A 15,456-nucleotide genomic window follows, 5' to 3' on the forward strand; every position below is an offset into this window, starting at 1 on the left:
TTCGTGTGATCAGTTCTAGGGAGGCAACATGGTGATTACATTTGACATTGTGGGATGACAGAGTACTGGAGCTATATTGAGCTTTCTACTCATGATTTCTTTCTTCAAAAAAAAACCTGGAGTCTTCAGGAGGTATCTGCAGCGTGACAGCTCTAGTGGGCAGTGGAGGTTCCCCGGTACAAGTCATGGGCAATGGTCAAAAGTTGGAAGGCTGGCTGCTGGGAGCTGCTCAAGTCAGAGTAGGAGAGGTTGCACCAAAATGGCATCAATTTGGGTCAGGCACTGCAGTGCACATTGTTTTTTTTAAAAAGCAATCTTTCAACATTCAACAAGATTTCCAGCACCAATAACTTTATAACATTAAAGCACTAAATTGCCAAACAGGACAAAGTTAAGAGAAGACTGTGTCTGTGTTGTCTGTTTTAAAACTGTGGTTTTATAGCCAGGTCAGAACATCTGTCAAAACCTTTTTAAACACTCTACTGTTTCAAAAGGCTGCTATGTGCATTAAACAAGGGTGACTTTAATGATTAGATTAGATTCCCTACAGTGTGGGAACAGACCCTTTGGTCCAACCAGTCCACACTGACCCTCAGAAGTGTAACCCACCCAGACCCATTTCTCTCTAATGCACCGAACACTATGGGCAATTTAGCATGGCCAATTCACCTGACCTGCACATCTTTGGACTGTGGGAGGAAACCGGAGCACCCGGAGGAAATCCACGCAGACACTGGGAGAATGTGCAAACTCCCCACAGACAGTCGCCCGAGGCTGAAATCGAACCTGGGACCCTGGTGCTGTGAGGCAGCCGTGCTAATCACTGAGCCACCATGCTATTCAAATAAATCGCAAAAGTCAGATTGGCAGAGGTAGCCATGAGGAAGAATTCAGACCGTGTACTCGAAGTAGATTTCCAGAACAATATGTTGTGGATCCAACCAGGAATCTCATTATTTTGGACCTAGGGGTGTGTAAAAAGGCAGGTTTAATAAATGATGTCAGAGTAAAAGACTCCTTCGGAAACATTGGCCATAAGATGGCAGAAACTTGGTTTGGAAGTGACTAGTACTAAACATAAGCAGGGGTGGTTACAAAGAAATGAGTGTAGAGCTTGCTGGAGTGGACTAAGAAAGGAGTTCAGCAACATAGATAGTTGAGGGGCAATGGCAGTGTTGTAATGACAATGACAATATTCAAGGCTTACAACAAGGATTTATCTCAGTGAGAAAGAAGGATTCTAGGAAAGGGGTGAGCAAACCCTTTCACCAGGGAAGTGAAGGATAGCACCACATTAAAAGAAGAAACGTACGATGTGACAAAAATTAATAGTAAGCCTGAGCATTGGGTGAGTTTTGAAAAAAAACCGAAGAAGACCAAAGAAAAATGAGGAAGCTGATAAACTTTGAGGGTGAACTTGCAAGATGGACAGCAAGAGCTTCTTGAAATATCTAAAGAGGGAGGTGATGGCCTAGTGGTATTATCGCTGGACTGTTAACATCTTCAGCACCCAGGTTCGAATCCCACCACAGCAAATGGTGGCATTTGAGCTCACTAAATATCTGGAATTAAGAATCTAATTGTTGATTGTTGGAAAAACCCATCTACATGTGACTCCAGACCCACAGCAACGTGGTTGACGCTTAACTGCCTTCTGGGTAATTAGGGATGGACAAGAAATGCTGACAAGCCAGCAATGCACTCATCCTGTGAATGAATAAAGAAAAGAAATATAAAAAGGAATAGGGGACCAAACTGAACATCAACCCATGAGGGAATAAGACTGAGGAAGTAATAATGGGAAAGCAGGAAATAGTAGAGGAGTTGAAGGTATACTTTGCATCCATCTTCATGATAGAAGGCACTAATAGCATTCCAAAAATACTAAGTACTTAAGGAGCAGAAGGAAGAGAGGAAATAAGTGCCAGATTTTAGCTCAGTGGTTAGCACTGCTGCCTCACAGCACCAGGGTCCCAGGTTCAATTCCAGCCTCGGGTGACAGTCTGTGTGGAGTTTGCACATTCTCCCTGTGTCTGCGTGGGTTTCCTCCCACAGTCCAAAGATGTGCAGGTCAGGTGAATTGGCCATGCTAAATTGCCCGTAGTGTTAGGTGCATTAGTCAGAGGGAAATGGGTCTGGGTGGGTTACTCTTCGGAGGGTCGGTGTGGACTGGTTGGGCCGAAGGGCCTGTTTCTACACTGTAGAGAATCTAATCATACTACACAAGTTGATGGTGGGCGGCATGGTGGCACAGTAGTTAGCATTGCTGCCTCACAGCGCCAGAGACCCGGGTTCAATTCCCGCCTCAGGCGACACTCTGCGCGGAGTTTGCATATTCTCCCCATGTTTGCGTCGGTTTCCTCCCACAATCCAAAAATGTGCAGGTTAGGTGAATTGGCCATGCTAAATTGCCCGTAGTGTTAGGAGAAGGGGTAAATATAGGGGAATGGGTCTGGGTGGGTTGTGCTTCGGCGGGTCAGAGTGGACTTGTTGGGCCAAAGGGCCTGTTTCCACATTGTAGGGAATCTAAGTGCAATGATGATCACTAAAGAAAATGAACTAAGGAAATTAATGGGGCTATAGACCAATAAGGCCCCTAGACCTGATGGAATGCATCCTAGAATCTAAAAAAAAAGTAGCTACAGAGATCATAAATACATAGGTAGTAATTTTCCAAGAAGCCTTAGCTTCTGGAAAAGTTCCAGATGATTGGAAAACTGCCAATGTACCATCCATATTCAAAAAGGAATTGAGTCAAAACAAAATGTTAACGATAGACCAGTTAGTTTAACATCTGTCACTGGGAAAGTGTCAATATAAAGAATGGAATAGTACAGCATTTAGAAATACATAATATGATCAAGTAAAGTCAGTTGGCTTCATGAAGGGAAAATAATGTCTGATAAATATATTAAGGTTCTTTGATGTGGTAATAACCATGATCAAAAAGAAGGGGGAAGTTGTAGATCTGAATGTAATTGGATTTCCAGAGGCTTTTAAGGTTCCACACCTTAGGCAACTGGAAATAGTTATCAGACCTCTATCTATTCTAATACACTGATCAAAAACAGACAAATGGGATAAGGAGAGCATTTTCAAGATGGCAACCTGTAACTAGTGGAGTGACGTTGGGATCAGTCCTATGGCTGCAGTAATTTACAATATTTATAAATGACTTGGATGACAGAAGAGAGTGTACTATAGCCACGTTTGTGATTGGCACAAAAATAGGTGGACAAGCAAGTGGTGAGAATGACATAAAGGATCTGCGGGGAAATAAGACAGGCTAAGCAAGTTAGGCTAAACTTTGCAAAATATCATTTGGAGAAAACGTGATATTATGCACTTGGTATTAAGAATAGAGGAGCTGAATTTTATTTAAATGGAAAAAGACTGCAGAAAATTATGGCACAAAAAGGTTTAGGGGTTCTCGTCCCTAAGTCATAAAAAGCTAATGTTCAAGTTCAGCAGGTATTTGGAAAGGTAAGTGGAATGTTGAACTTCCGTTCCAAGAGAATGGAGTACAAAAAGTCCCCAAAGCCCATTGGCCTACATTCTAGGTCCTTAAAGGAAGCAGCAGAGATAGTGGATCCCTTGGTTACAACATTCCACAATTGCCTGGATGTGAAAAAGGTCAGTGAGTTGGAAAAATAATGCCCTTCTTCAAAAAGGGAGGGAGGCAGCAAGTAGGAAACTAAGTAGTAGTTAGTTAACATTATATCATTGGGAAATTGTTAGAATCCATTATGAAGGAAGTAATGACAGGATATTCGGAAAGTCATAATGCAACCCAAGAAAGAGTGGCATGAAGGATAATTCTAATTTGCTGGAATTCTTCAAAGATGTAACATGCAAGGTGAATAAAGGGGATTCTGCAGATACAGTATATCTGGACTTTCAGAAGGCACTTGATAAGATGCAGTGAAAAACTGCTAATACATGAGTTAAGATCACATGGAGTTGGGATAATTTATTAGCTTGGATGGGGCATTTGAATAACCAACAAAGTAGAGTTAGGATAAATGGGTATTTATATGTTTGGCAAGATGTAACTACTGGGATGCCACAGGGTTTGGTCCTTGGGCCCCAACTATTTACAATCTATATTAATGACTTTGATGCAGGGACAGAATGTACAATAGCCAAATTTGCATTTGACACTAAAATAGTGGAAAAGTTAGTTGCAATGTAAACAGAAGAAATTTATAAATGGATATGAATAGGTGAAGTGAACAGATCAAAATTTGGCAAATGGAGTTTAATGTGGATGAGGTTATCCACTTTGGTCAGACAAATACAAAGGGAACATATATCCATGATCTAAACAGAGAAACTTCACAGTGCTTCAGTGCAAAAGGATCAGGGTGTCCTCGTGCATGAATAACAGAAAGCTAGTAGCCAGGTATGCAGGGAATAAGGAGGGTAAATGGCATTTTGGCATTTATTGCAAGGAATTTATTGTCATTATTTGCCTAATGTTTGACTGTATCTAAATAAGCTATTATTAAAGAAATGCTGTTCTGTTCTGTTGTCTGCCCACAGTTGGATGAGGATTTGCAATCCGCTCTGAATGTTCTGAATGCCATCATCAAAAAGAACCCACTTGGTTTGTCACAGCAGATTCCTACTCTGATCCGCTCATTCCTCCCACTCTTCCAATCACCACTTGTAGCTCCCAGGCTTAAGGATACCTTCTTGGCAATGGGTACATGTATCTTGCCAGCAGATCTAAAAAACCTAGGTAATTATCTGCTGCATGATTTTAAACTCTACTTTGGTTATTGTACAGTGCATTTGTTGTCTCTTGAATTATTTGCTGCCTCATGAGGCAAGCAGAAAGTAGATAACCATGGAGCAGTTTAACATGTGCTTAAGACCATAAGACATAGGACTGAAAATAAGGCCATTCAGCCCGTCGAGTCCACTCTGCAATTTAATCATGGCTGATGGGCATTTCAACTCCACTTACTCGCACTCTCCCTATAGCCCTTAATTACTTGCGCGATAAAGAATTTATCAGTCTCTGCCTTGAAGACATTTAACGTCCCAGCCTCCACTGCCCTCGTTGGCAATGAATTCCACAGGCCCAACACACTCTCGCTGAAGAAATGTCTCCTCATTTCCCTTCTAAATTGACCCCCACTAATTCTAAGGCTGTGCCCATTCTAAGGCTCCCCAGCTGACGGAAACAACTTACCAGCATCCACCTTTTCTAAGGAGAAAGTGAGGACTGCAGATGCTGGAGATCAGAGCTGAAAATATGTTGCTGGAAAAGCGCAGCATCCAAGGAGCAGGAGAATCGACGTTTCGAGCATAAGCCCTTCTAGCCCGAAATGTCGATTCTCCTGTTCCTTGGATGCTACCTGACCTGCTGTGCTTTTCCAGCAACACATTTTCAGCTCCACCTTTTCTAAGCCATGCGTTATCTTGTAGGTTTCAATTAGATCTCACCTCCACCTTCTAAACTCTAATGAATACAATCCCATGATCCTCAGCTGTTTGTGGTATGTTAGGCCCATTCCAGGGATCATCCCTTGCTAAACTGGAGCAAGGCCAATCAAATTCTGCAACAGATCTGTACAATTTTTTAAGCATTCTAAATGCATTAATCCTTTCGGTATCATTCAAAATCATAACCGTATCTATTCATCGAATAGTCTGGGTCTTTTCATTTAAGTATTGTACTAAATCACAAAGACAGTGTCGTAAAATCCTTTCACAGGCTTTTCTCCCTTGACCTAAAAATCTTAGTCAATTCAATAACATTGGATTTTCTCTAAATTTCTTGAAAAGTATTGGTGGTTTTCTCAGGCAGTGTATCCCAAAGTGGATTCCCAGGAATAAGCTTTTTGTCTAGGTCTTAACCATCAAAAATAACTAACTATTTTCTTTATATGCCTTTGGAATAGTCAAGTTAATAAAAGGCATGTGCATTCTGCTGAAGTAGCTGCTTGGGGAGAATGCATTTCACTACTGGGTGTATAGCATGAAAGCATAATTCAATGAGAAGGTGACCTTATGTTCTGTCAATGATTTAGGTTCCCTAATTGGCCATGTGACGCTTCGGCTATTGAAACCTGCATGTGATTTGGATGAAGCTTGGTGCCAGGAAGAACTTCTAACTGCGACCGCCCGTGCTGTCTGTCTGCTGCGTTCACTTACTGTGGCGAACCGTACAGGCAAGGTTGAGGCTGGTATGTCATTCAAATGAAGTGAAATTACATCATCTTGTCATATCCCTTGTGCTTATTGCTCATTGACTATGATGAGTTCAGGTTTGAGGGAATTTGAATCTTTATTTAAAAATCCCATTGGAAAACTCCGCAATGTAATCTTTAAATCACCTGCTTGTTGAATTTTGCTCTGTTTTACAGAATTTTGATTTCTTTTTAGTCATTTTATTTTGCTTCCTTTGTTGATTTGTTTCCAATTTGTGTTTAGTTGCTGTGACAATGTTTCTTTGCACTCGTGGTTTCTGGTTGTTTGAAGAAATTCCATTTATATTTTTTGTTGGGAGTTAAAATATTAGAAAGGTTGCCTTTAAGTGAATATTACTGTTTGTATTGCTTCTTGCAGATGTCAGACCGCTCACTGCTCCAGCATTTGCTTATTGCTTCCCCCTCTTAAAAATGGTCTTGACTGATACAATCAATGACAATGAAGAAAAGGAGGGGATGCTGATTCAGGCACTCCAAGTGATCAATGAGCATGCTCAGCTGAGATCAGCAACTGACAGCTCTCAATTGATAGATGAGGTAATATTTGTGTTTTTGACCATTAATCTTTGACTTGTATAAGAATGTATTATCATTGTACTTTGTAAAGCCACTGTCTTGTCTTGTTATTTTATTCAACAGGAGAATGTTGTTGATATGTCTCTGCACACTTTGGATACTGAAATTGTTTGACAAAGTTGTGAAACAAACTGAGTTTCTGTTGATTCCCATTCAGTCTGTTGGGGAAGACAACATCACAATTTCAAGTTATGTCAGACTGCGTCTAGACTAGATGTCAGAAGGTAGCTCTTTTTTTTCCCTCTGGAGCAAGCTGTTGTCTCATGATAGACTTGCTGAGTTCCTTCACCTGAGAGCTGAGTATATACTGGGATCCCTTAAATTCTGAGTGTAGTCACGTACACAGATGATTCATGCACCTATTTATGGTGTTACTTTGCCACACTAAAGAGGTGTACCATTTGCAATTAAATTTGAGTTAGTGTAAAAAATCCAGGAGGGGTGAATTCTGTGATAAGCGGGCCCTGTGATCTGCTTAGTCAGCAGGTATTTCTAGGATTGTTGTGTAGCCTTGCTTTTGCTGCTTCCAGTGTGGTGGTCTTCTGGCTGCAGTATTCACCGTTTTGCCATACCAAGTTGCAATTAGAATATTTGGAACATAGAAACATAGGAAAAAGGAGCAGGAGTAGGCCATTTCACCCCATTTAACTAAGTTAGGTTGATTTACCTCAGTCATTTTTCCGTACAATCCCAATTTCCTTTGATCTATTTAATGCCTATAAATCTATCAATCTCTGTCTCATTGAATATATTCAATAACGGGACTTTCACACACCTCAGAAAAGAGCATCTCCAGGGCTCCCCACTTCTGGAGTGAGCACATTTGGATGACAGTGTTCTGTTAGGTCTTGTCTGGCTTGTTCCAGGGATAGCAGACTGAATAGTGGGGTTCACTGACAAACCTCCGTTGTAGTGGCGTGCCTGATTCCAAACCAAACTTGCTTGAACTTGGGCTGACCAGTAGCCGTGCAAGAATTTGAGAAGTGAAAGCATCTTCTGCCTGCTTCTAGGAACATGATGAATTCCCGGTCTTGGGATTTCTGGGTCTCTGACCAAAAGTATCTTTAAAAGTGAAAACAAGTGAAGGAATAGCTCAGTAGTTAGCACTGCTGCTTCACAGAACCAGGGACCCAGGTGTGATTCTAAACCTTAGGCAGTGTGAAGTTTGCACATTCTCCCCCTGTTTCGTGGGTTTCCTCCAGGTCCTGCCACAGTCCAAAGATGTGCAGGTAAGGTGGATTGGCCATGCTAAATTGCCCATAATAACCAGGGATGTGCAGGCTAAATGGGTTAGCCATGGGAAATGAAGGGTTACAGGGATAAGGTGGGGTCTGGGTGGGATGCTTTTCAAAGGGTCAGTGTAGACTTGATGGGCCGAATAGCCTGCTTCCATACAGTAGGGAATCTATGAATAGATTCATTTTTGTTGTTTTTCCTCTACAGATATAGTATGTGTTCTGTCCACTTGTATACTGGTAACATGAAGGAATTCCCTGGAACAGATTGAAGACCATAACTACCACTTGGCATTTGCAACCCAAATCTTTCTCAATGTCTGGTAGAGCTGTGCGATGCAATTTGTATTCCAATGAATGGAGTACTAAATGTGCAAAGTATGGAAATGTTATCCTCTTATTAATGTGAATGTGGCTTTCTTACAAGCCTTTAGACAGAAAGTAATTTCTTTGTTTGGGGCAAGGGTTTCATCAGAAGTGATATGCAGGGAAGTAAAGATTTGTAGGATAAAGTTGAGTAGTCATTTAGATCAGGATTCTACCAAAATTGACCCCTCACTATTTTGATTGGATCTCTTTGCCTGAAACTGGAATGTCCATTGACTGTGCCTCACTTGATTTTGTGTTCAGTGAGAGGGAGGGCTTGTAAGATGATGCAGTGTTTCATTGGAGATGCCCTAGGACTGACCCGAGTCTGCCCCAGCTCATTTACTCACAGGGCAACCAGTCCCATGAATTTGAGTCGATTCTATCTCCGAGCTAATTGTGTTGAAAACAAATGAAAAAAAGTCAATGGAAGAATTGGGCTGATGAGGGAAGAAAAGAGTAAATAATGATGAGAGGGAAGGTAACATGGGAAAAGTTACTTAAAAATGCAAATGGCGAAGCCAACAATGGAAGAGAGGAAAGGATTTCAGGGAGAAAAGTTAGATTAAAGGAATTTTAAAGGTAAATAGGAAATAACTGTTTTTGGAACTTGACGTATTGTGTGGACTTGATGAATGTGACAAATGAACAAATGGCATAATTTGAGCAAAGATTGATGAAGACAAGTGAGCTATTGTGGCAGGTTACCAGGATCTGTGGGGTGCCACAGAACCCTACAGCTGCCCGTTTGTGTGGGCAAAGCATAGCAAACCTAAATCTGGAGTATGCTGTCTACTTGCTGAAGTGCAGCCAACCAGACTTGACGCCCTAGTGGCAAGCCTGGGGGTGCCACAATACATAGTCGAAGACACCAGCAAAGAAGGTTACCTCAGAGTTAAATGGGATCTTGATCAGATGAGTTGATGGCCAAGGAGTGGCGGATGGAGTTTATAATTTAGATAAATGTGAGGTGCTACATTTTGGAAAGGCAAATCAGGGCAGGACTTATACACTTAATGGTAAAGTCCTGGAGAGTGTTGCTGAACAGACACCTTGGAGTTCAGGTTCATAGTTCCTCGAAAGTGGAGTTGCAGGTAGGTAAGATAGTGAAGAAGGTGCTTGGTATGCTTTCCTTTATTGGTCAGAGTATTGAGTACAGGAGTTGGAAGGTCCTGTTGCAGCTGTACAGGACATTGGTTAGGCTGCTTTTGGAATATTGTGTGCAATTCTAGTCTCCCTCCTATAGGAAGGATGTTGTGAACTTGAAAGGGTTCAGAAAAGATTTACAAAGATGTTGCAAGGGTGGAGGGTTTGAGCTATAGGGAGAGGCTGAACAGGCTGGGGCTGTTTTCCTTGGAGCGTCGGAGGCTGAAGGATGACCTTACAAAATCATGAGGCGTGTGGATAGAGTGATTGGGCAAGGTCTTTTCCCCAGGGTGGGTGAGTCCAAAACTGGAGAGCATAGGGTTAAGGGGAGAGGGGGAACGATTTAAAGGGGATCTAAGGGGCAACCTTTTCATCCAGGCTGTTGCATGTATGGAATGAGATCCCAGAGGAAGTTGTGGAGGCTGGTACATTTAACAACATTTAAAAAGCATCTGGATGGATAAATGAATAGGAAGGGTTTAGAGGGATGTGGGCCGAGTGCTGGCTGAAGAGATTAGATTAGTTGAGGATATCTGGTTGGTATGGATGAATTCGATTGAGGGGTCTGTTTCCATGCTGTACATTTTTATGACTGAGTGCCAGAGCTGTCCATGACTGAAGATCATGGCTACGTGGCAATCACTAATAGCAAATGGAGTGTTTGAGCAGTGAAATGAAACGGAGTTGTTTTGACAGGCTGGTCCTGAGCTGCTGCCACGGATGGAGATGCTCCTGCTACTGACCAGAGTAATTGCCACAGGTTCACCACGACTCCAGGTAAAATCTGTTCCTCCCTCCTTTTGTAAGGTGAGGGATAACACTGATGTTTATTTGTTCATTCTGTGTATTTTGTTTTTATTACTGATGGACACTTTTTGAAGTCGAAAGGGTGGTGCTAGAAAAGCACAGCAGGTCAGGCAGCATCAGAGGAGCAGGAATGATGAAGGGCTTTTGCCCAAAACATCAATTCTCCTGCTCCTTGGATGCTGCCTGACCTGCTGTGCTTTTTCAGCACCATGCACTTGACTCTAATCTCCAACATTGTAGACCTCCCTTTTGCCGAGGACACTTTTGAAGTGCATTTGCACTTTATCTCATCAAGGTTTCTTTAATTGGAATTTCTGGCTGCCTTTCACTCTTCTCCATGAGGTTTCCGTTTTCATAGTTTATGATTTTTCATCCTGGCCTGTTGTAAATCCCCATTTCCTCTCTTCAGCCTCCCTCCCTTCTTAAACATTAGCCCTTTTCCAGTTCATTGGGACCCTAAAGTGATTCCTGAAATAACGCTGCCACCATCTCCTCAGCTGTTTACTTTAGATCTCTGGGGTGTGGTACATCAGGTCCGGGTGATTCATCCGTCTTCAAACCTTTCAGCTTCCTCAGCACCTTCTCCTTTGTGATGGCCACTACACCCCCCCCCCCCCCTCCCCCACCCCCCTCCCCCGCCCTGACTCTTGAAGTTTTGGTGTGCTGTTCGTGTTCTCTACCATAAAACTGATGCAGAGTACCCATACAGTTGCTCCGCTATTTCTTTGTTGCCCTCTACTCCTCCTCCAGCCTCATTTTCCAAGAATTTAATGTTCATTCTTGCCTCTCTCATACCTATTATATCTCTTCTAAAAATATTTGCAATATTCTTTTATATTATAATTAGTGTACCCTCATGTTTTATCTTCTACCACCCCCTTATTGGTTTATAGTTGTCCTCTACTGGTTTTTAAAGGCTTCTCAATCTTCTGGCTTCCCACTAATCATCATTGCATTGCGTGCTTTTTCTTTTGTTTTTATGTTATCCCTCTCTTCACTGGTCAGCCATGGTTGCCTCATCTTCCCCTTAGTTTCCCTTAGGATATTTCTTCTTTCTGAAGGAGTTTCTGCTGTGCTCGCCAAATTAACCCCTGGAAGTCCTGCTGTTGCTGCTCCACCAACTTCCCTTCCCATCAACTCTGGTCAAGTGCCTCCCTCATGTCTTTGTAGTTACCTTTATTCAAGTGTAATACCAGTAAATCTGATTCAACCTTCTCCCTCTCAAGCTGTTAGGTGAATTCTATCATATTATGGTCACTGTCCCCCAGGGGTTCTTTTACATTAAGCTCCCTAATTAAGTCTGTCACCTCCTATATCAAATCCAGAATTGTCTATTCCCTAATTGACTCTACTATAAGTTGCTCCAGATGAGCCATCTTGTAGACATTCCACGAATTCCTTTTCTTGGGATCCATTGCCGACCTGATTTTCTCAGTCCAATTCAAGTCACCTCATGTTTATTGTAATCGTGTCTTCATTACGTACTTTTTCTATCTCAAGATGAATTTTCTGCCCCAAAATCTGATTACTGTAGTTGTAGTTATGTTCGCCGAGCTGGGAAGTTGATTTGCAGATATTTCGTCCCTTGTCTAGGTGGCATCTTCAGAGCTTTGGAGCCTCCTGTGAAGTACTGCTGTACTGTGTCTTCTGGAATTATTTGGTTCGGTTCCTGCTGCTTCCAGTTGCCAGTTCCGATTGTGCATTGTAGTGGCCGGTATGTTGGGTCTAGGTCAATGTGCTTGTTAATGGAGTCTGTGAATGAGTGCCATGCTTTGTAGAAATTCTCTGGCTGTCTTCTGTTTAGCTTGTCCTATGATGGTTGTGTTGAATTTGTGGTCCTTGTCATCTGTACATATAGCTATGAGGGGGAGTTGATCGTGGCTAGTTAGTGTTCGTGGATGAGGATTATTAGTTGCCTGCCTGTTTGTCCTATATAGTGCTTTTGTGCAGTCTTTGCATGGAATCTTCTAAATTATGTTAGTCTTGCACACAATGGGAACAGGCAGTCATCCACAGACTCCATCAACAAACACATAGACCTAGACCCAATATACCGGCCACCAGAATGAGCAACCGGAAACAACAGGAATGGAACCAAATAAATTCCAGAAGAGACAGTTCAGCAGTGCTTCACAGAAGGTTGCAAAGCATTGAAGATGTCACCTAGACAGGGGACGAAACATTTCCAAATCAATTTCCCAGCTCAACGAACATACCCACAACTACAGCAACTTGCACCCAAGCGACACATCTTTACACAAACCTTGAACATCCTGATTACTACTAGGAAACCTGTACATAACTTCCATTGAGGTGTTTTGTCCTTTGCAGTTCCCCAACTCTACCCATACAGATTTTGCTAACCCTATATCCCAGCCTGCTATCGATTTAATTTGATTCCTTACTAACAAGATAATCCCATCCCTTCTGCTCATCTGCCTGTCCTGATTGGAGACATATCCTTGGATATTTAGTTCCAGCACTGGTCCTCTTGCAGCCATGTCTCTGTGATGTGCCACAGCATTGTATCCACCAATTTCCGTCTACCCTACAAGCTCACTTACCTTGTTTCGTATATTGTGCGCACATAAATACAACTCCCTCAGTACTTTATTGACTGCCCCTATTTCTCATTTGTCCCCTTACCTGCTTTGCCTGAAATTAGATTTCTGACCCTTCCCATACTCTGTCTTATGACTTGTTCCAAAAACTTTAGTAAGCTCTCCTGAGCCCTCCTCCCCTTTAACTGTTTTGATAAAGCCCTATCCCTAGCCTTAGATATGCAATTTGTCAGGACTCTGGATCCAGCCTGGTTTTTGCTGGAGCCCATCCCATTGGAAAAGCTTCCTCCTTCCCCCAGGACTAGTGCCAATGTACCATGATTTCAAACCCATTTCTCCACACCAATTTTTGAGCCACACGTTTATTTCTTTAACCTTATTGAATCTGACAATTAGCTCGTGGCTGACATGGTAATCCAAAGATTACCTTTTTTGGTTCTGGTTTTTAATTGAGCCCTGAGCTGCTCATATTCCCTTGGAAAAGTCTCTTTCTACCGATGTAGTCAGTACCTACATAGACCACGACAACTGGATCTTTCCTCTGCCATTCCAAGTAACTCTACAGCCTGGATGAGCTTCCCATAACCCAGGCACCAGGCAGATTGTGGGATCCTAGCCACACAGAACAATGTCTCTTCCCCTGATTGTATTATCTTGTTGACAACTGTATTTGTCTTTCCTCAAGCTCTTGTACTCTCCACAGAATCTGCCCTCGTCCACACAGGAAACCAGAATCTCCGATCTGTTAGACAGGCTCAGCTCAGCAGGTCTGGCAGCAAATGTGTCAAGAGGAACAAGAGTTGACTTTCGAGTCCAATAAGCGTTACTTGGAACTAGATAATCTACTTCATAGTGGTTGAGGGATATTTATTCACAAGGTTGCCAAGAGCATCCTGCTATTCTTTGAATGATGCCTTGGAGCATTTTGCATCCAGCTGAGTGGTTATTTAGGGCACCAGTTTAACTCATTTAAACAACGGCAACTGTTATCGTGTTGCACTTGCCCTCTGTGTTGCTTTGGTGTCAATCTATATTACTGTAAATCTTCCTGTTGTCAGATTTGAGCCCATGATCTTTGACTCATTGAGTAAGTGTGTTATTAATAAGCTAAGTGAGCAACTGTGTTGATACTAGGTTTGCACGTTCTTAGGCACTGTTTGTGTAAAATAAGTAACATGATTGCCACAGAGGTTCATAGCTGCAGAAAAGCAACAGGTAAATTGAAAGAATGCATTTGGATCTCCATTATTTAAGAAATATTTAAATTGCGTCTGTTTTTCTAGGTGCTATCTTCAAATACACTGACTTCGTTATGTGCCAGCAGCAGTGGTGAGGAAGGGTGTGCATACGCTGAACAGGAGGAGATTGATGTCTTGTTGCAAGCTTTACTGTCACCATGTTCTGCAGTGCGAGATGCTGCTCTAAGGGTAAAAGATTTGCCATAAATATGTCCATCAAGTAGCAGATGGATACGGGTCAAGAGTTGGCTTGCTGCACTAGTTCCTTGTTTCACAGTGTCTGGAATTGTATGTTTGTATCAAGGCATTCAGTTACCAATCACACCTCACCTCTTCCTTATCCCCTGCTGTGGAGTCTTCCAAGAATTCTCCAACTCCATATTTGTTCCGTCACCCTTAATGACTGTCTTGGTCTAGCAATCTGGTATTCCCACCCTTAACATCTCATTTAATCTCTTATTGTTTCAAAACAGACCAACATCCAAAGTGCTTCAGTTGTTTAAGTGCTTTTGAAGTGTAAGCAGAGTAACAATATCTAGGCCCTTAGATACAATCCAGTGCTTTAACCAAGCTTTTGGTCACTTCTCCTAATCTCTCGGACAGTTTTGATTTGGTTGCACCTCTGTGAAGCAGCTTTGCACATATTTCTATTTTAAAGTATGCCTAACTGTACGTTGCTTTTGTTTGACATCACCAAGGCAGTGGTCTGGAGCAGTGTGTCATGAGTAATCACTGCTGGCTTCACAAGATGGAGCAAGTGCCTTGGCACTGCTTTGCTTGTAAGAGTGACTTGTCGTATTTTCTATTGTACTATTTTGGTGCATCTATATTTGTGGAGTGTAAATGAGTCAGGGTAAATATTAGGTTACTTACTGTGGGTATGATCTTAATTCTCTGACATTCATTCTACTTGTGCATCACCTTCATTATATGCCAGTATATTCAAGGTTAAACTCAAAGCTGTTGACAAGGCAGCACCAAGACCTTACATTCTTGTTTTATTAAAAGTGAATGTTCTAATATGATTATTTAGCTAAATCTAGTACAGTCCTTGTTCTATCATTGTTTTCTGCATCAACAACTTTATGCAGGACATATTAAGAGGGTGTTCATTGTAGAAAAGGTGCCAAAGGTGTTCTTTTAAAATGACAGCCCTGTCAAAAGCGAATTTAGGATTGTCACCAAACGCTGGTGAGCCACACAGATTTTGGGGAAAGTCTTCAGAAGCATGTGAAGAAGCAGAAAAGTTATGGGAAGGAATTCCAGAGATTGAGGTCCAATAAGCTGAAAGCACAACTGCCAATAGTGA

The 15,456-nt window shown here is 42.1% G+C and overlaps 1 protein-coding gene across 2 annotated transcripts in view; it reads left to right on the top strand.

Moving 5' to 3' along the window:
* Nucleotides 1-15,456, top strand: part of gcn1 (GCN1 activator of EIF2AK4) — a 127,134-nt gene that overhangs the window by 54,975 nt on the left and 56,703 nt on the right. For both annotated transcript variants that reach the window (XM_072587104.1, XM_072587105.1), the window contains 5 exons: nt 4,543-4,741; nt 6,039-6,194; nt 6,577-6,755; nt 10,238-10,318; nt 14,193-14,336. In XM_072587104.1, coding sequence (XP_072443205.1) covers nt 4,543-4,741; nt 6,039-6,194; nt 6,577-6,755; nt 10,238-10,318; nt 14,193-14,336 — 759 coding nt within the window. The remainder of the gene's footprint in view (nt 1-4,542; nt 4,742-6,038; nt 6,195-6,576; nt 6,756-10,237; nt 10,319-14,192; nt 14,337-15,456) is intronic.

The sequence above is a fragment of the Chiloscyllium punctatum genome, chromosome 17 (assembly GCF_047496795.1).
Source record: "Chiloscyllium punctatum isolate Juve2018m chromosome 17, sChiPun1.3, whole genome shotgun sequence".
Classification (NCBI taxonomy): domain Eukaryota; kingdom Metazoa; phylum Chordata; class Chondrichthyes; order Orectolobiformes; family Hemiscylliidae; genus Chiloscyllium; species Chiloscyllium punctatum.